Source organism: Rhipicephalus sanguineus, chromosome 5 (genome assembly GCF_013339695.2).
Source record: "Rhipicephalus sanguineus isolate Rsan-2018 chromosome 5, BIME_Rsan_1.4, whole genome shotgun sequence".
In the NCBI taxonomy this organism is placed as follows: domain Eukaryota; kingdom Metazoa; phylum Arthropoda; class Arachnida; order Ixodida; family Ixodidae; genus Rhipicephalus; species Rhipicephalus sanguineus.
Window position 1 is genome coordinate 112402696 of NC_051180.1, and position 20769 is coordinate 112423464.

The window sequence follows — 20769 nt, forward strand, 5'->3', positions numbered from 1 at the left end:
CATCAGTGCTCGCGTCAACTCTGAGCTCATTGGCTGTGTAGGAGCTGGCTCTTCGTTCTCGGTGTCGGAGTCATCGGAATCCTCCGTAACTTGATGAATGATTTTGTCATCGGTCAACTCCGCACATAGCTCGAGGTCTTTGTCAGCGTCGGCGAAGCCCTCAAGGGTTATCTCGGCTGGAATCAACACGCCGCCAGCGCGCAGATCGTCGAAGGCAACGTCCGCGGATGGCAGTTCGTCATCGTGAGCCTACGAGGTGGCTTTGTGCGCTTCGAAGGCGCGGACGAAGACGAAGGAGCAGTCGGCGCCATTGCTGTGAACGGCGAATCCGCTCGACGAAAAGCGCAGCACGAAACAGCTAGGAACTCGGTGGATGCTGAAGGTCGGGAAACTTGATCACTGAAGGTAGCGTGCAGCAGCAAACGATCAACCGCAGACACGACCGCAGAGCTGGCACAGCTGACAAAACAACACGTGAACGAACACAGTGAGGTTTGGCTTGGCTAAGCTACGGCTGGCAATGGAACGTGCAGTTTCGAGGTTATGGCAGCCGCGGCGCGGTGCGGCGGTGCTGCTGGCCACACCTGCGATGCGAGTATGGTGGGTTCAAGGATATGAAAATGAAAACAACCAAAATGGCGGCGTCGGTGGTGACTTTGGGTCGGCGGTTAACAGTAAAAAGTCCGGGAAATCGGATGGCGAAGGCTATAAGCGTCCGGAATTTCGGACTTTTTAATACATTGACTCTACGGGGAACTTGACGGTGCCACAGATGAGTCCGGCAAGTCAGGCATGTCCGGAATTTCGGGCGTCCGGGAAATCGGACGTCGACTGTACACGGTATTCGACCAAGTCACTATTCCCTTCGAATTGCTTTGAACCTAAAATTTACTATTTGCACGATGCCTAGTTCTTATAAATCAACGTCTATGGGGCTTGGGATGGTGCTGTGAAAGCACCCAAATTTTCAAGCATGTCCGATAAATCGGCAGATGAGTGTACTGGGGAAAGGGGGGTGGTATCACCAATTCAAGACTAAAATCCAACATCATGCTAATGCGAAAATGCACGGGGAAATGCACCTGTAAAAAATTGCATAGCCCACATTTGACACACACTGAAAACCTTTCAATCCATAAAAAAATTTCGGTCTGCATTATTTATCTAGCCCACTGTCCCACATTCTAAAGTGAATCGTACCAAAAGAGTGACGTGAAATGAATAAATTTCTTTTATGTGACAAGGAGAGAACAGGTTTCAGAGCACTCACCTTGACTAAGCTGTCAGTGAGATCAGTGTTTGCTAAGGAGAGGGACTCGAGGTTCGTATTCTTCTTGAGACCTTCAAAGAGCTTCTTGAAGTCGTCTCTTCGGATATTCTGAAGCAGATGAACAAGAACAAAAATGTTACACTTCCACTTTTGTTGAAAAAGAAATAACAGCTAATGAACGAATCAAATCCATTTTACATGCTACAGTTTAAGCTTCCACTGTTGTTAAAACTTCATTCTTTGCATAATCCAATGCCACTGTTTGCATGCTCATAGCACAGCAATAAAAAAATGTCCCCTAATAAGTGCTGCTCCTGAACTTGAATGTGCTGGCTAGGGGAAAAAAATTTTAAACGTGATGCAGCACACAAATGTTTTGCATTCATTGTTCATGTACTGCACGAGTGCACCTAGCTGGGCTGGTTGGTTGTGATTGTTCATGTAACACAGTCAACTTTCGTTAATTAAACTGCGACGAGACAACTAAACTTTATCAAACTGTCCGTCCGGTCAAAATCAGCAAGAGAGAGAAAAAGTTAAAACAAAGAAAATGTAAGTATGCCAATGCCTCAATTTATTTACTTAGAAGGGCCAGAGTAGGGGCTAGTTGGTTGTGCATAGTTGACACTTGTGACACGCTGTCTGAACAAGAAAGATGCAAAAAAAAAAACAAAGTAGTACACACCACGAGCGTGAACTAACAACTGCTTATTTGATGTGCAACAGTGCTTTGTGCACGCTACCAGTGTCCTTCTTTCTCTCACCCTGTATATATTTGTCATTTTTTCATCAAATAAACAGTTGTTAGTTCGCGCTCGCATTGTGTACTACGTGTTTTTTTGTGCATATTTTTTCGTGTTCAGACAGCGTGTTCAAGTGTCAATTATTTATTTAGTATTTAGGTTACCCTCAGGGTAGGATATCAAGCACAACAAAGTTATTTGCAAGTTCTTTTTGTCCAACAGAATAGAACAGTTCACTATTCGTAAGTGGTAACAAAAACAAGTCACACCTTGATGTTGTTCCAGTTGAGCGTTTTCAGGGACGGATCATTGGCAGCCACTTTCTCGGCAGTTTGGTGGGTGTTGGTGTCATTGTCTGGCTCCATTGGCATGGGCTTGGGCATGGACGCCTTCACCAGGGCTGCATGCAATTTGTTGAGAGATGCACTTCTACACAAATCCAGGTGCTACTGTACAATGAACCATTAGCCCTCTGCTGCCCATTTTGTCAAGCCCCTCCCAACAATGCAACACTGCAGCAACGGTCTGCTGTCGGGCACCACACGGCACCGAAATATTACTGAAAGACTTAGGCACAATATCAACAACAACGTACGTTGAAAATAACACTTAACTGCGCCAGATGAACAGCACAATTGCACTTTCTGAAAAAAGAGGATCCTCGCACAATGGCCTACACCATCTGTTTCCCGAGATACCAAACTGCTACCCCTCTACAAATAAAGGACCTGTTATATCTTTTCAGAGTTGTCAAATTTGAAGAGTTGTGTCATAGTTCTATGCAAATTGTTCAACTACTGAGACTAATACAGTCGATCCCGGGTATATCGAACTCGGATATATCGAATTATTGGCTATATCGAACAGTTGAGAAATCCCCTTGAATTTCCCATGCAAAAGTATGGGGCTGGTGTGCACGTATATCGAACTCCCGCACAGCGAAACATCCGCTATATCGAACGCTGCCCCGCGCCGAAGCCCAGAAAGTGCATTTTTCCTAACAACTATTGATCATTTTTCGGCCGCGTTCTTATTGGCCTGGTGAGCCACCGATGGCGGCGCTGCGAACGGCGCTCCGGTGACGCAAAGGCGGGGATTCGGCTTTTGTCGTCTGCTAAGCTGCGGCTAGAAGAGCAGCATTTTCGTTATAGTTCGCTCACGTCGCACGGCGTTCCTCGACTACTAGCTGTATTTTCGTGTAATGATAGTTCTTTAGATGGCTGCTAGCATTACTGGATGGTAAGAAACGTTAACAATTAAGGTATCTTCTATATACTCAGAGCCATCGCGGTCAGGATCATGCCACCGAGTTCGTAGCGTCACTCACTGGGCTGGATGGCGTTCAAATAGCTTACGTTAAAGCGCGAACATCCCGTCAATCTAGTTAAATAGAGTCTACGCTGCTTTGTATCGAAGCGCGATCAAATTCACGGCTTATTCACAAAAGTTAGCGTTATGTAAACATTCTTGAACGAAAGTTCACACTCCACTCCCAATTGCAGTAAGTACAGAAAACGTTTGCTGACAAAATAAAATTCATAACTTCATCGACCAGCGGGATATTCCGCACAACAAGCGTAGATTGGGTGAGTTGGATGCACATTAAAACTTGTTACACGTACTATCACCCCCGAATGAAACGCCAGAAGTGGTGCGCGTGGTACAGTTCGCACCCTTATGATTAGAGATAGATACACTCTTGCGGTTTGCCGCTCCTGAGTCAGAGTCATGCTTTCGAATGCGCAGTGCTGCCTAATCGGGTATGCGTGCCTGTCAATGGTTATGACAGGACGGTGCGCATTATACAGTTCCTAATGCTTGGGGAACGCGCTCCGCTGTTCGTGTTTCATTTGCCACCGATAATACAGCTTGGTAAACAGTAGGAAAAATTGGCGAATATGTCTAGCAAGAGGAGCAAGAGAGCTCCTTCCCATCATTCTTTTGGCCCCTTTGGATGGTTATTGCTATTCTTTACCGCGCTGTAACAAGGTTAAATATTTTACGATGAAAGCTTTGGATTCCTGATCAAACGCGAAAAGGCACCGTCGGCGACCCTAGTCGGCAGCATCAACAGGAGTGATGCAAAAAATTCTCACACGATGACGTCACCTTATGACCTCCTCCTGACATCACAGGCCGCCAAAATTTGTGACGTCATAACGTCAAGTCACATGATTACGTCATCACGACATCGTCGCTTTGCATTGCCACCGTGATCGGTGCGTCGATCACGGAGGCAATGCAAAACAAGGTGATGTATAGAAAGCTTGCAATGCCTCCGAAGTGCAAAACCATGTTACGTCCAAAAGGCATTCGGAAGGGGGCGGGAAAGGAACAATACATCGACTGAACAAAAAGAAGAAGATAGGTTTCGCCTTCGAGTATTTTAGGCAAATGCATAAGGGACCCTGCGAGTCTTTTTAGTACAGTGAGTACATCACGCCCTATCAGGAGTCGACCGTTGAGAGTGAATTACACTATTTTGTAGCAAATACATCTTAATACGATTTTCGATGCGAAAGCTTTGTATTTATCTACGTTAGTATGATTACACTAATTCTGTTCAGTATGCTTTCAAACGGCCGGCAACGAGTCAGAAAACGTTGAATTATTAACGTAGGGAATAAATATGCTGCAAAAAAAAAAAGAAAATACAACTCCGCACAACCTACGATATATTTCATTCACCGTCGTGCATCCCCTTTTGACACGTGCTCTCAACCTTTTTATTTCTTGTTTAAACTTCAACTACATACGACACGCTTACACGGCAGCTGCTGAAAACTTGGATTTAATCAAAAGTTGTTGCCTGTAATGGCCATTTATTTGATTTGAATGACATCACACGTCGCTTGTCACGCGTTTAAAACTGCAAACAAAAGAACTGAATCGAAGGAGCAGGCTTGGCTACCGAACACGTGCAGCACGCGGTGTACGTATACTGGGCTTTAACGCAGACACGGTAGCCGAAGCCCAAACGCTAAAATTAGTGATTGAAAACGGGCCGGAAACTCATTTTGAGTGCGCCACGGCCATAGAACAGTCGCGAAAAGAAATCGTCGCCACACATGGAATGTACACATTGATGGCTAGCACACGACACCAGGAGCAATCGACACTGAACGTGCTCCTGACGGCAGCTCCGCTTGATTTCGCTGGGCATTTTGCTTGAACATTCATTACAAATTGCTTTATGAACTTGCCCATTCATGTTTCAATAACTCGAGCAGGACAGACTGGCCGGTAGCGTCCAGTAGCCTCCACGCAGCGAGCGCGCGCGCGAAGAGCGGCACCCAGATAGTCCCCTCTCTGACGTCACACGCGAGAGGGCGCCACTCAAAGATCTCGAGGCCAATAAGTTCCAATCCCTTGTCGCGCGCAGGTGACGAAAGTGCGTTGCTCTAGTTCGTTGCGCAACGCTTGTCAGTTCAACGGTATGTTTGACGCGCGGTCCGCAGGTTTTAACGCATGGGCTAGTGTTTTTCAAAGAGGCTGATTCCCGAGGGCACCAAAATGAGAATTCGAAGTGACTTCGCAGTCTTGTTGTAATGTTTGCATTCCCTTCCTTGTCTCTTCGCGCACGATGGCATGCGGGCCCACAAAGCATGGCCTTTGAGATCCGCAACCTCGTGACGTATTTTTAGCGTTTTCGGTTTTAAAACGCTGATCTCAGAGGCTATGCTTTTTTTCGCATTTCTCGCCAAAGTAGCGGCTGCCTTCTGCAAAGGCACAAGTGCCATCGGTATCGCTAACATGTCGACGGTGGAGAAATGTTTCTGATGTTTCTTCGTGCAGCGGTGCAGCGTTGTCTCTTGCAGAATGTGTACTGTGTGTACTTCGCGCTTTGTTCTTGATAAATCGTCATTCGGAAGTCGAACTAAACATTGTCCCGCTCGTAGCGATAAAAATGATGACCGGTGCTTGAAACGACGTCAAGTAAAGCACCGTCGAGTGACTGTTTCCTTACGGGCCTTGGTACCAGGTGACGACTTTGGGCGCGTCATGACCGCCGACTACGGCGTACGGTGCGTCAGTGAATTTTGCGACTTAGCGTTTCCGGGCGCCGTATCGGACGGGAGCACAGCGAGTGACTTCATCGGTGCAGATAACGACGTAGCTGTTTCTGACTGCATCGATGCCGAGATCATAACTGACGTTGCCGGTGCTGCGGAAATGGACCCGTGCGGTTTGAAGATGCCAGCCGCCGCTGCCACCGCTAAACCCTTTACCGCGCTACAGAGCTCGCATCAGTGTTCAGCGTCGGTCACCGCTGTTGTGGCGGAAGGTGCTGAATTTACTTATTTGGAAAGCTTATATAATATTGACGATGACTTGATGAATTCACGGCGCGCAAGAAGCAAGACAAGTTGACGGACTTTTTTCATGCGAAATAAAGTGCGCTAACTTGCAAAAGAAGTTCTCGCCTTGTTCTTTAGCATATGTGAGCGAATCGTCATGTTCGCGCTTTTTACGATTTCAGAAAACTGTGTCGAGGCCTGTAGTGCTTTAATTAAAGCCTTAAATACGCATATTTCGTATTTCGAATTATCGATATATCGAACTATTTCGCGATCCCCTTCGAGTTCGATATATCCGGGATCGACTGTAGCCTTTAGGGGTTCATGAATATTCAAAAATTTGAATATCAAGTTGAAGACTGCCCTATTTAATTCGGCCTCCAAATCAAATAGCCACTATTCGTCAACATGAATATTTTTCAAGTAAATTACGAATATATTTCAAAACACCAAGTGCACCTGAATTAAGACGAAAGTAGAGCATAAATAGGATAAATTGTATCACCACAAGCACTGTATAGGCATAAAACGTGAAAGCTTACATAATGCAGCAGGCTACACAAATCATTCTCACTCTCCTAAAAGTTCTGTGCATGCCGAGAGTCTGTGTACTATCTGTTTTTAATGCTCCATTTGTGCATTTATGCTAGAGTTAGACATACTAGGATATCCACGTCATTTAATATGCTCATTTTTTAATAATATGTGATATATACTATTCGGATTCGATTTGAAATTATTTTACCAAATCACTATTCGCTCCGAATTCGCTTTGAACCTACAATTTAGTATTTGCACAAGCCTATTCAGGACCCCTTTGCACAAAAAAAATGGCATTTGCACAAGCTTGCTGTTGATATTACATTTTACATTACATTAAGCTGTTTGTGTCTGCCATTTCTCAAGTCTTCTGTTCATCCAGCTGCATTGCCTGCATCCTGTATTTTCTCGCGTATAACCCGTGCAAAAATAGAGAGAATTCCAAACTCAAGTCGGGTGCAAGTTATATTTGGTGTGCGAGATGGCTTCACAGTACTGCAAGGAAATTAGCTTCATGGCAACGAGCGAGAGTCCTTTTGCGTTGTAATTTTTCCACAGGTTGTAGTTAGGGAGTCAAAGTTAAATGCGGGGACGGGTTATACGCGAGAAAATTCAGTTACTGTGGCAAGAGGAGAGACAATGCAAGAGACACTTACAATCAAATCCTGTGCCTGGTCTCTGTCTCCGATTGGTCACAGAATTGTGGTACTGGTCCTGACTGAGCATGCTGTGCAGACCAAGAATGGCTGTAACGAAACATGGAGGCACAGAGAAAAAGAACAAAGTTTTATGACACGAACAACATCAAAGCACACGAGACACTGCAGGGAAAAGGAAACTATTTCTCTTGCACAAGTAAACTAATGCTGCACGATATGAAAAGCACCACTCACAGCACGAGACGATATTTGGTAAGCCAGAGAACAACATGCAAAAAGAAAATACAGGTGGTAATGCTGCCTCAAGGTTCCTCCACAAGCTCGCCCCGATGCAGATGATGGCATCTGGAAAGGCCTACGTTAATTCACAATCACAGAAATTTGACTACACTGTGTACCAAGGAGCCGAAGGCAACTTCAGGAAACACGACTTTTAACATTCCTAACATCACACTCACATACAAGTGCTGATGTTTCAGTGCGAAATTCCAGGACGAAAATTTGACCTCCGTTTTATCTTCTAGAAATGAGCCTGTGATGGCAAAGTTAACAACGTCAGAGGAACATATTATTGGCCTTTCATTTTCTCTTGTAATAACGAACCTATGACAGTGAAATTAATGATAATTGAGCTCCCAAAGAATATTTGATCACAACAGAGTCTCAATAATACGAATCTCAAGGGGGAGCAAAAATATTCGTACAGTGAAAGCTCGTTAATTCACACCTCATTAATTCGAAATTTTGGATAATTTGAAATGGTCGCCACAGTCCGGTCCGCAGTGCATAGGAGACCATGTGTAAAACGATTCGTTAATTCGAACAGAAATTGCCGCCTCTACGGATAATTCGAAGCGAGCACCGCCGAGCGTCATCATCGTCAAACACTAGTGGAAGCTTTTACGGCCGAACGATAGGTGGCACGACCGGTTTTTTCGAGCTTCAAGTGGCCTCCGAGCAAAGGGCGAGCAAAGTATGGCCTCCGAAATCCAGGGAGCAATTTTTTTTTTTTTCCGTAGCCCTCCCGCTATCTCAGCGCCTGGCGCCACTTGTATACGTGGGACCCGCGGGACGCTGAGGAGTCGGCGGAGTAGTCCTAGCAGTCCTAGGCCGCACCCGGCAGCGTCACTTTGTTCCTCGAGCACGTTGTTCGTTCACGCCGTCAAGCCGTCTTATTCCGCATCGAAGTTGCAAGATGCCGCGGGGAAAATACTGCGCGAAGACTGTCAAGGAGAAGGTGGACATTTTGCGAGAGGCTGACCAAGGGAACTCGAGCAAATACGAAATTGCGAGGAAGCACGGCATACCTCCGAGCACGTTGTCAACCTACATACGCAACAGGATGGCCATTGAAAACGCCTATGAAGCCGAGGATTTTGGCGCCAGTCGAAAAAGGCTAAGGACAGCGAAGTTCCCGGAACTGGAGTCGGCTTTGATTATCTGGGTTAAAGAAATGAGAGCCCAGAGTATCGCATTGAGCGGCCCTATCATCATGGCCAAGGCACCCGATTTTGCCCTGCGCTTGGACATTGAAGACTTTGTCGCCTCCGAGGGATGGTTTCATCGTTTCAGGGAGCGGCACAATCTCGTATTCCGCACGTTATCCGGCAAGGCGAGGCAAAGGAAGTGGACGCCGAAACATGCGCTACTTGGAGAAGCGACACCCTGCAGCAGTACTTGGAGAGCTACTCACCACAGGATGTGTTTAACGCTGACGAGACAGCGTTATTTTTCAAGTTGCAGCCAGACAAGACGATCACCTACAAGGGAGACAGCTGTGCCGGCGGCAAGCGCAGCAAAGAGCGTGTCACTGTTCTGGTCGCCGCAAATATGACCGGTACGGAAAAGGTCCCCCTTTTTGTGATTGGCAAAGCACTCAAGCCACGGTGCTTCAAAAACATTCGGTCACTGCCGACGGAGTACGCCGCAAACAAGAAAGCCTGGATGACAGGTGACCTATTCAGGAAGTGGCTACTGAAATTCGACAGGCGAATGGAACTGGGCGGCAGACGCGTTCTTCTTGTCGTCGACAACTGTTCGGCGCACAAAGTCGACGTTGAGCTGAGAGCAACAAAGTTAGTGTTCCTTCCAGCAAATATGACTGCGGCCCTACAGCCAATGGACCAGGGTGTGATAAGGAACATCAAGTGCTTTTATAGGCGTCACATGCTGGAGAGAATGATTTTGTGCGCGGGCGACAGGAAGGACTTCGGCATTACGCTGCTCACTGCCATGCACATGTTGGTGCGCGCATGGGAACAGGTGACCGCGACCACAATCGCAAACTGTTTCCGCCACAGTGGATTTGCAGCTGGAAGTGTGCAGGATAGTTGTGACGTCGACGTGGACGGGGCTGAGGAGCTCATGCCAGTGGCATTGCGCGACACTCTTCGGGGCGTACGTTTTGCCGATTATGTTGAAGTTGACACCGGTGCATCGGTGTGTGGTGCCCTGACTGATGAGGACATTATCGCTCAAGTAGCCGGTGCGCAGCCTGTTGCTGAAGAGCCAGAAGGTGAGGAAGGCGAAGATGACGAAGCGCCCGTGCGCCCGTCAGCTTCTGCGGTGATGGAGGCACTTAATGTGGCGCATCTCTTCTTCAGCTTTGAAGAGGGTGAAGAGGATTCCCTGCGCCGCGTCCGCGCGCTGGAACAGAGAGCCGCAGCTGTGGCATTCAGAGAAAAGAAGCAGATGGTCATCACCGACTTTTTTGGCCAATAAATATTTTTCGTGCCCCCACCCCCGAAATCCACCCATTTTTGCTCACTTTCATTATTTCGAATTTTGTTTAATTCGAAATTGCTCAGCGTTCCCGTGGAATTCGAATTAACGAGCTTTTACTGTATCACTCAAAATTCCATATCATCAAAAAACCAGCAAAATGTGTTTTCAAACCACGATATACACACAAAACATTTGTTTCCGTCGAAATAACTCGCGTATGACTATCTGGGACACACGCAAACGGACCGATAAGGGATGGTGCAGCTGGCTGCCGCGAATGCGTGCGTCAACACTTCATGTGAGATCAGCCGAAAACTAAGTGTGAGTCTGTTCCACTATACAGTCAAACCCATTTATAACGAACTCGAAAGTGCCGCGAAAACTGGTCGTTATATCAGTAGTTCATTGTAAATGGACTCTCCCTCAAAAAATGAACTCAGCGACCAAGCTGCTTTTTTTTCTGCGCATTTTTATTGAAAAGTGCTAACAACTCATCCGGTGAGGAGTTAGGCCTTTTCGCGTTGTGAAGAACCGACACCGTTTCACGGAAGCGCGGTACCGTCACGTGGAGCCGATCATTCCTGGCTAGTTGTGTGCAGCGCGTCGCCTACTCGGCTCACGCCATCACTGCCGGGCCGCTTGCATTTGAACGCGTATTTGTGCGCTCTTTATGCCCGCTTCACTTCGAACTGTGCGCGGGTGCGGTGAGTGGCCTGTTCGTTCAATGTGGCGAAGACAGCCATTTTGCAAGCAACGCGCACTGTACGTCTCCACGATGCTCTGACGGTCCTACACGACAGGCGCGGCGCGCTTGGGTTGCCACCTAATAAAACACGCTGTATACGCTCGCTGTAAGTGCATCAACGTTTCTCGGTGCCCGTGCCGCTCAACACCAGCGAGCTAGTTTCGTTTATACGAAGCGACGTGCACTTTATCACGCACAGCACGGCGATGGCGGCAAACTTTCGAACGGCAATGGCATCGCGCGCTTGTACTGCTTGTACCGCCGTTACTCCGAACAGTTTACGCCACACGTGCAGCCGAGCAGATAGCTGCAGATGACTGTGATAAGGTTGTCGGCGATAAATCATAATGGCACGTTCATCGCCGGCTGTCACATCGCCTTCGCTCTCTTCTGATGCTTATCCATGAAGGAATCGCCGCAATCACCCGGAAGTCGTAATCATTGATCAGCCGCTCTCTGCCATTACCGAAAAGACGAAAGACATTTTGCGGCACATTGTGACGTTGACGCAGTGAACATTTAAGCGCCGAAAAGTTATCGCGGTCATCGCTTATTGCATCTTATGGCTTCTTGCGTTCTAAGGCATAGGTTCATCGTAGGCAGTCGTAGCTGCAGAGAACGGTGACAGGAAAGGTTGCCGTGCTAAAGCTGACTGCAAGGCTTCATGCTGCCTCCTATTTCTTTCTTTCTTTTTTTTATTCCCCACTGTCATTCTGCCACTGAAGAAACGACTGGAAAGTGAGCGACCTTGCTCGTAGCGTCCGAAAGCAGCGCGCGCGGTGCTCGCCGATCTCGTGTATCTTTATCACGAGTAAACTGGACCGGGGCACGCGCGAGTGCGCGCCTCTCATGCTTTAGAAGGCTTGCTTTAACTTTTTTTCGCTTCGTATACGCCATATTTTTACCGCGGCTGTGTCTGAAGTGTTCGTTGTAAAAGTAGGAGGCTTTGAAAAATGTTCGCTATATGTAGACGCAATTTCAATGGGTAGCATAGGAAAATCGTAAGTGCACCGAAATATGATCGTTATAACCGATAGATCGTCATATATGGGATCGTTATAAGTGGGTTCGGCTGTAGTCCCAAGTGAAGAATGACAGGAACGCCGAAATGCTTCATGCCTTTTTTCGACTTTATTGCCTTTAATCTACCGCTCCATTAGGCGTGTACCTTTGGAGCGCGTAGTCGATATCAATGATCACGTCGATAGCGACCGTGGTTTCGAGCGCGACAGTTGCAGCAAATGGCAGTTCCGTTTTCAATCCATGTGAGCTGGCCATGCACGTGCCTTCAAAACTATGTCGGTTGTTGCTAACTATGATCACATATGCTGCGGTTTTGCCAGCTGCGTTTGCAGAAACCAGCATCGCATTGACTCTGAGTGTTGCACGCGTGCCCTTTCGGAGTTCCACGAGTTTCATTGTCGCCATACATGATCGTGTCGACAGCGACACGGTTTTGTGGGCTGTGGCAGTGGCAAACGGTAGTTTCGTTTTCAATTTGTGTGCGCGGGTTGCGCATGTGCCTTCAGAACTAAGTTGTTGCTATCTATGATTGCGTCATCCGCGGTTACGGCAAGCAGCATCGCTTTGACTCGATGAACGTTAGATGCGCACGTATTTTTGGAGTTTCGTCGTCGTCATACACGATTGTGTCGATAGACACCGCACTTTCGCCCACAGCGGTTGTGGAAAACGATAACTACAGTTCTGACTGTGTATGTCCTGGCTGCACGCGTACTTCTGAAGGTTCCGGAGCACGCTGCTCTCGGCTGTCCCTCTACAGTTTTGGTACCCAAGTTCATATTACCCGCTGCAGAGCGGTAAAGTGTTAAAAACATCCAAATTTTGGCCCACTGGACACAATGGAATCCAGCCGGGGAATTTTACAAATTTGTATCAGACCAAAATTCATATCAACTGGATTTGCATCACCGAAATTATACTGCAGTTTAAACTGATTTAGTGCTTCACTTGAATGTCCTTTTAGCCCTTTGAGGGTAAATAATGTAAATACATGGTGCCGAAAGCAAGTCCCAAACAAACAAGGAGGGGAGGCATAATTCGGTACAAAGCAACAGAGCCGGAGTTCACAATTTTGTGTTGTCCCACCTCTGTAGTATGCACAGTTATGCACTGACCTGCCAGGTCCACCAGCTCCGACTCATTTGCTGTGTTGAGCGCCTTCTCGTAGTCTTCGCCAATGTCCAGCTCAACTTCTACATCGTCGTCTTGTTTGGGCTTTGGCTGGACACGAGGAACAAAGACCTTGCCTACAACCGAAAGGCAGAACAGAAAGAAAGAACAGAGTAGAGCAACTCTAAGACTCTAGTCATGTTCTTGTGAGGAAGAACTAGAAGGCACTCAATATCATAAGCTACAAACAACATTCATAATGACAATATTGAAGAGGCCCTGAAAAACTTTTCGAGTAATCATAGAATTGCATCACTTTTGGAGTTTATTGCCTCACGAATCAGCTGAAGCTACACTAGGTGCTGATGACAAAGGGCCAAAAAGCTACACTTTGTTTTCTTTCTTTTTTTTTTTTGAAAGTGCAGCTCACATTCAGGGTGATCACAGGCACGCTGGTGTAATTCTAGCACTACAGAGCACGGCACGGATACGTGGCGGCACCCCACTGTGGCCGCAGTAACTATGCAGCTCACAATGCTGAAATCAACCGATGCCGTGCTGAGCTTATGATGCAGTCAGGCCATGGCCTGTGGCATCATTCGTTGAGAGAAGAGCGAGCAATTTCTAGCCAAGTTTGAATTTTGATTGCAAATTCTCTGCTGTGGGCTGCGCTGCAACGTTTGGCTCACATGTTCACAGGAGCCTTGACTACCGAATGGTAGCATTTCCTGACCACATTCAAAAAGAGTTGCAGGGTCCCTTTAAGCAAACACCGACGACACATATTACAGGAGCCGATAACGGCTATCACTGTAAAAAGTACAGAGCTGCATTAATTTCTTCTGGAAGTAACGCGAGAGTGGCAGCAGTCATAGGGACTAACAGAGCCAACATATCACAAGAGATAGTAGGGAGATGAGAAAGATTAAACAGTGCAAAAAAGACCGGACACACAGAAAGACGCACTGATTCAACGCTGTCTCTGTGAGTCTTTCTATGTACTATTCCATCTTTCTAGCACTGTTTAATTTTAAGTGCGAATGCACTTTATAAGCGACCCTGAATCCGCCGTCCCATAGCAACGGCGCGAGGAGCGGAGAGGAGCGTCTGTAGCAACGGCGCAGCGACGTCACGCCCCACGTGACTGCGCGCGCTCCGCCCTCCGCTCCGTGGCTGCGCGCGCCCCGCGCATTGCCTGTGGTGATGAAGGCCGGCGGCGAGACGCCGAACGAAAGCGTGCGAAGCGAGCCGAGCACCCCGAAGCCGATCTGGCGCGGGGACGCGCGATGCGTGAGCGAGCGCGGGCCCTCGAATTCGATCGGCCGGACGCGCGCTTCAAGCGAGACTTCCTGGACCGCAGCTTCGGATATAGCTGCGCGGTGTGCGATCGACTGTGGTTCGACAACAACCTGAGCCCCATCTCGGGCGTGCGCAACGCCGCCAACACGCGTTGCGGGTTCTTTGGAACGAGTTCGGAAGACAGATCATCATCATCAGTAAAAGTGCTTTGCACTTAAAAACGGCCAGACCTCCGTGGGTCGGCTGGCGCGTGCTCTCTCGCTGCCGTCTCCTTCGCTCGGCTCTGCAGTTTAGTCGCGCGCGCCCCCTCATAGCATCACCCCGTGCTTCGCACTTCCTCATACTCCCCTTCGGGGAAATGCGGGCTTTTTTCTTAAGTATGAAACAACTTGCCCAAGCATCTGTTTTAGCAGGAACTTACCTCTTGGGACTCTTGGAACAGTGAAATGCACTGCTACACCGTAACAGTGGTTTTCTATGCCTATGGACTTCCTCATTTTTCTTGTAACTGTATAAATAGATACTGCCTCCCCACTACTATGTGTTGTGCGTGCGTAAAACCAGACCTCTAACTTGAGTCAGTCACTTCAAAATCTGACAACACATCCGCGGTTAAGTGTCTCCTACATGTCGATTCAAAGCTCAAACAAGTGACCTGGTGTTCGGCTATTGCTATGTCTTCTTCTCCCCTCAATGCCCTCCCCACTTCCTTGACAATGGAACAGTCCAGGAGTTCGCACATAGGAAAGACCATTATGATTCTTGCCGTCTTTTCTCTTCGACACCAAGAACAACACGCAAGTGGCCCACCTCGCTTTGCTCCCGCCTGGAATGGCTTAGCTTCGGGCCAGTCTTCCTGCTCCCGGGCAAACTTTTCGAGGAACTGCAGCAGGTGGCGTCGGTTCAAGGGACCCGTTGGCTTCTTCTTGGTTTGCGTCCGACATCGTTCCGATGGAGGTATTAGCGAATCCTGCAAAAGGCACAACACAATGAAAGCAAGTCACGGGATGCATTGAAGAGTAGGAAAAGGCATTGAAAGGCTTTCAGTGTGGAGAAGGAAATCTTGGAGGATGCCTGAGCTTTGGCTTCAAGTGTAGAATGTGATAGCATAACCGAGCCCCGTTTGCATTGCCTTCTCAATTGCTAGCCTGGTTTTGCTTCTCGGTGGACGCCTCAAACATACTACAAGGAAAGAGACATCTGTGCAAATAACATTGGCCATTTCAAACTATCCCAGGATGCCTACTACAAGTACCATAGCAAAGTGCCCACTACGCCCTAATTCTTCCTTCTGCAAATTGGTGAAGTACCCATTACATGTCCATAAGGCAATACGTGCAGCTGCACACCTTGCTAAACCTGTCGCTAATAAAGATGACTAATTACACCTGAGAATTTTGTAATGGGTGGGCCTTTAAACCACCCACTCATTGCGCAATTCATGTTTTGTTGCCTGATATGATATTATGCTTCTGCCACGCAATATTACATGCGTTAAGAAGACTACTCACACAACATGACATTTATAATGGGTTTTACTTCAGAAACAGTTTTAAACACTGCCGTGGCTCGGTGGTAGAGCACCTGCTTGCCACATAGAAGCCCTGTGTTCGATTTCCAATTGAACCCAAGATTTTCACTCACAGACAATGTCGATTTGTCACTCACAACCAACGACACCCACACCAGAATGTCTGCGAAACGAGCTCTTTAACGCTATCGCCTTAAAACAAGTCATGATAAACACACCGCTCAATTCAGTGTAAAGCACCAGTCATGATATCTTTAAGCTTCGACCACTACGATGTCCACTAAGTATGCTTCTAAAATGTGGAAATTTGCAAGTTTTACATTTTCTGTTCTTGATGAGGCTTGCGAGAATAGCTTGCTTCTTAAGCAGTATGAAGCTTTGGTGGTTAGGGAACAGTTTCTCTTTTTATCAATAACAACCCTAACATATTTTAAAATGCCACACATTGTCTCTGCACAATCTACGTTTTAAAGGGGTCATGAACCACTTTTCCAAGTAATGATCTAATGGCCTCAGTATCGGAGTGTACTGCCTCCCGAATCGATTGCCGCAAAAATTTCTCGAATCCGTCAAGAATCAGCGGAGTTACGGGGGTTTGGCGCACACTCCCAGCGCTTTCTCTCTTTTCTCATGCCGACGAGCGCACTGGAAGCTAGACAGGGAGGGATGGCATGGGGGAAAGAAGTTACGCCAGCGCGCGTCATGAAACGCGATCGCTCTCCCGCTGTGATTCGCTTGCGCGAGTGCGGCTACCGTGTACTGAGGAGTGCGGCGCCGGCAAGTGGCGGCACCCCGCGGCAAGAAGCGCATCTGATCCGAACGCCGCTCTCGATTTACGTCGGCTATCGGCCAATAAGCATGCTATGTCTCTTGCGACGTACAGCGGACAAACGCCCCGCCCACCGACGAGAGTGAGAACCGGCCTCTGTTTGAAAAGAGGGTGCCTGGGGAAACGGCAACTTCGCGCTCCGCTTGTGGCCATTACGCGGCGCGCACGACTGTAATATTTGGCAGAGCAGCTCATAGCCATGTCAGCTTTCCGCAGGATGTGTTTTTTCAATCAGCCCAAGGGGTGCTTCATGACCCCTTTAAATGAATATCCGAGAGGCACAATTCCTCAGAAAAGGTGGCCGTTTACTAAATGTCGCATCGACATAAATTTTCACTGAGAAGTTACAAGCTGTTGTCCTCAGGTACAGAATTCACAATTTTAACTAATACAGAGCCGTCTATATAGACAATCAAACAAACCAATATATTTCTTTCGTGACTTCACACGCCAACCACAAAGCACACTACTCCCTTCTGTCTGCACAGGAGTCCTTCCTACCTAGTTGAGAAATGTGCAGATGAGGAGGATACCTTGCAAGTGATTATTACAGTGTTCTAGGAAACAATGGCCGTGCTTTCTTGGCTTGTTGCAGAAAAACACACAATAATGAAAGCTGCTGTGCTCACCTAGAACACCCAGCAAGGCCTTGCGCACACTTTGCTAACACAAATAGCGCTAAAGTAACAGTGCACCTCCGTATCAAGTGGCTCAAGCATAACAGTCGCAGAAAAGACTACTATTCCTGCAACCTGGCAATACATGACCAGAATTCGGGGACATGTGCACGTAGCGCCATCTCCCGTTGGTAACAGTGGTGGCCTGCCATAACTGAATGGGAAATAGGCGAAAAATATCTGACGAAAATAGCTAGTTACCAAGAAGGACTCTTGGTTCTATACAGCAGATACTTATTTTAACATTCTGGTGAAATTACAGTGTCACACCACAAACCGCGTGGCTTCCCAGGGTGTTTATTATTTTACAATGGGGCCCCATGTGATTCTAATGGGTGGTGTTCAATTGTCCTGGGAAGCACAATTCTCAATGAGATAAAATTTTGGCTGAGCCACAACATACTGTTGTGCTCCCCCCAGGTGCGGAATTCATAAATTCAACTAATACAGAGCTGACTGTATAGAGAATGAAACAAACCAATATATTTCCTTCGTGACTTCGCAAGCTGAACTACAAAACACACTACTACTTTTTGCCTGCACAATAGTTTTTTATGCCTTGTTGGGAAATGTGCAGATGAGGAGGATGGCTTGCACGTGATTATTATGGTGTTCTGGGAAACAACGGTCATGTTCTGTTGGCTCGTCACAGAAGAACACAGAATAATGAAAGCTGCTCCCCTCACCTAGAATACAGCGTGGTCTTGCACAGGCTTTAAAAATAGCGCTAAATTAACAGTGCAACCCAGTGTTAAAGTGGCCAAAGCACAACAGTCGCAGAAAAAAAATGACTATTCCTGCAGCCTGGCCATACAAACTGAAATTCGGATTTGGAGCTTGAACTAATGTCAGCGAGAAGTCAAGAATGTAGTGGCAGGTGCCTTTCAAACATAATGCGCAAATGTGCACCAGTGATTTGCTGTTGTCCTCTCCGTTGTGGGGTAACATTGCTACTCTAATTATTTTCGCTACTGTGCTTCGTAGGTGATGGTCTGAGTGGCAATTCACTTATGTTATCATCATCATCATCTCAGCTGCAAGTGGTGAATGATAAGAAGAGAACAGAGTGAAAGAGGTACTTGTGCTATAGAGGCCTTTGTTCTCCTCACTTTGCTTATATTTCATTCTTATTTTGTATAACACTACAATATAGTCAATAACTCCTATACTTTATGTTCCACGCTACCCCCACACACGTCAAGCCTTCCTCCTTCCCTCTTGTGCCTGTCTTGCACTTTCTCGCATTTCCACCTGTACATGTTGGGTTTCAGTATACGAAATTTGGGTCTAGGTGTGCTAAAATATGACACGTATAATTCTGCATCATTACTCCGCTGAACCTGCCAGCTGCTACCGAGTGGGCAAACATTACCCCCATATTGACAAAGGCACCAATACAGAGCTGTGTGTTGACCCGGTATTGTGCTATCTCCGTTATCAGCCCATTCCCACTCTGAGTGGAAAGCCTACTTCACCTCTGCCACAGGTATACACAGCGCTAAACTTGCTTTGGTACTAGCCCAAGCATTTTGGGTCACAGACGAACCGAGGGGAAAGGTGCACAGACCGACTCACCAAAGAATGCTATGCATTAAAGTGCCGCTAAAACACCTCTGAAAATACAAAGAATGAGTGCGTTATTCTCTCCTGTCATTTCCTGTCTTTATGACACAATTCGTGACATCAGAAGTCTGTTCACATGACGTCATGAGAAAATAAGCTCTCGACTGGCCCATATACGAGGAATATCAGTTGTGAATAGCCCCCTACCCTGCTTTGCCATGCAGTCGCACACCTATTCTGTCTTGTCTCACATGACTATCATTCGTAAACAACCAATTTCACTTTGTTTTGAGCGTTTTCGACTGCGCAAGTGGAGATGTTGCCGAAAAGCGCGAAATCCTAAAAGGCTTAACGCTTAGTGCTGACACTGTCCACATGTTTTATGAAGAAATAAGTGGCGAGGAGGAGATAGCGCCCGTATGAAGGGTAGTGAAGGCAAGAAAGAAGCCACTCTCATCTCTTGAACTCAGACTGGTTTAGGGGCCCTTTAAATGGAGGATCGATGAAGAGGACTGACAGCAGAATGTGACCACACATAAGTTTTCATCCAAAGGGCTGCATCCTAGAAGCTGTTCACAGCTCCTACTCTGAGACTGGGCCAAAGCAAAATTATGGAGAGGCCCATGGCTACTGCTCGCAGTCGCTCCCACTGAGGCAAGTACAAGTTCTAAGGTACTTGTGAGTGTTACTTCATCAGCCAACTTTGGTTCCATAGAGGAAAAAGCACTCACGTCTGGGTCCACCATGTTGCCAAGTTGCTCCAGTTCTTCCGGAGACAGCTTGGACAGAAGTTCATCAATGTCCATGTCGGCATACTTCTTCACGTCCTTCATGATGTTCTCAGCCATGTGAAGCCTAGCAAGACAACATGGATGAAAAAAACCCATTAGTAACATTGTTGGGCTACTAGAAAATGTAGCAAAGTGTTTTAAATCATTTCTAATGTCAGCCTCTCGCTTAGTCTGCATAAAACACTGCATCAATCAGTACTTTGTATTGGTTTAAGACTAAATGTTCCCTTAACGCAGACAACGAAGTACTTTCATGTCTAAATAGAAGACTAACATCCACAACGAATGGACATAGTAACGTAAAAGCTTAATGCTTCATATGTGAATTAAGGTGACACATTACACTATGTTTAGCTGAGACAACTATCCAGATACCCTGTCACAACTAGACTAGATGTTATCGTTAGCATTTGAGCAGCAGTAAACTATGACTGCTAACATGGTAACCGCCATGGAAAGGGACGGCAGAGTATTCTGCAAACTACAAGACAAAAGTTACATCTTAAATGCGAAATCATAAAAATGAACAACTTTCATATCAATGTCACGTTCATTAATTTATAAATACAAGCTATAGAAAGTGCACACATTTACTTTCGCAGCTTAAAAATATTAAATACATTGTTTCCTTCACTGGTGAAGAAAGCATGGTTTTATCAATAGAAATCGAAAAAAAAACTCCATGCAGCACACCGTTAGTCAAAATCACTCAAGATGCAGTATTAGTAAGTCGGATTATATTACTGAAACACAAACACCAACAGGTTAGTATATTGTGAAAGCTCACTTTTGTCAACACCTAGGGGATGCATTCTATTTGATTTTTAACCCTTTGTTGAGAAGTTTGGAAACAGTCGTGAAAATAATGCCCACTACAAGACATGCCACGCCCCTTGAAGGATCTTTCACATATGGTCTCATATGTATACACAAAGAGTGAGAGATTTCAGTTAGATTATTACAGCAA

General features: G+C 46.7%; 1 protein-coding gene across 1 annotated transcript in view; it reads right to left on the reverse strand.

Moving 5' to 3' along the window:
- LOC119394144 (uncharacterized) overlaps positions 1 to 20769 on the reverse strand; it is a 250919-nt gene that overhangs the window by 19828 nt on the left and 210322 nt on the right. The window contains exons 14-19 of the mRNA XM_049415655.1: positions 19743 to 19866; positions 15222 to 15381; positions 13118 to 13249; positions 7508 to 7597; positions 2283 to 2413; positions 1271 to 1378 (exon numbers count right to left, since the gene is read on the reverse strand). Of these exons, the coding sequence (XP_049271612.1) occupies positions 1271 to 1378; positions 2283 to 2413; positions 7508 to 7597; positions 13118 to 13249; positions 15222 to 15381; positions 19743 to 19866 (745 nt within the window). The remainder of the gene's footprint in view (positions 1 to 1270; positions 1379 to 2282; positions 2414 to 7507; positions 7598 to 13117; positions 13250 to 15221; positions 15382 to 19742; positions 19867 to 20769) is intronic.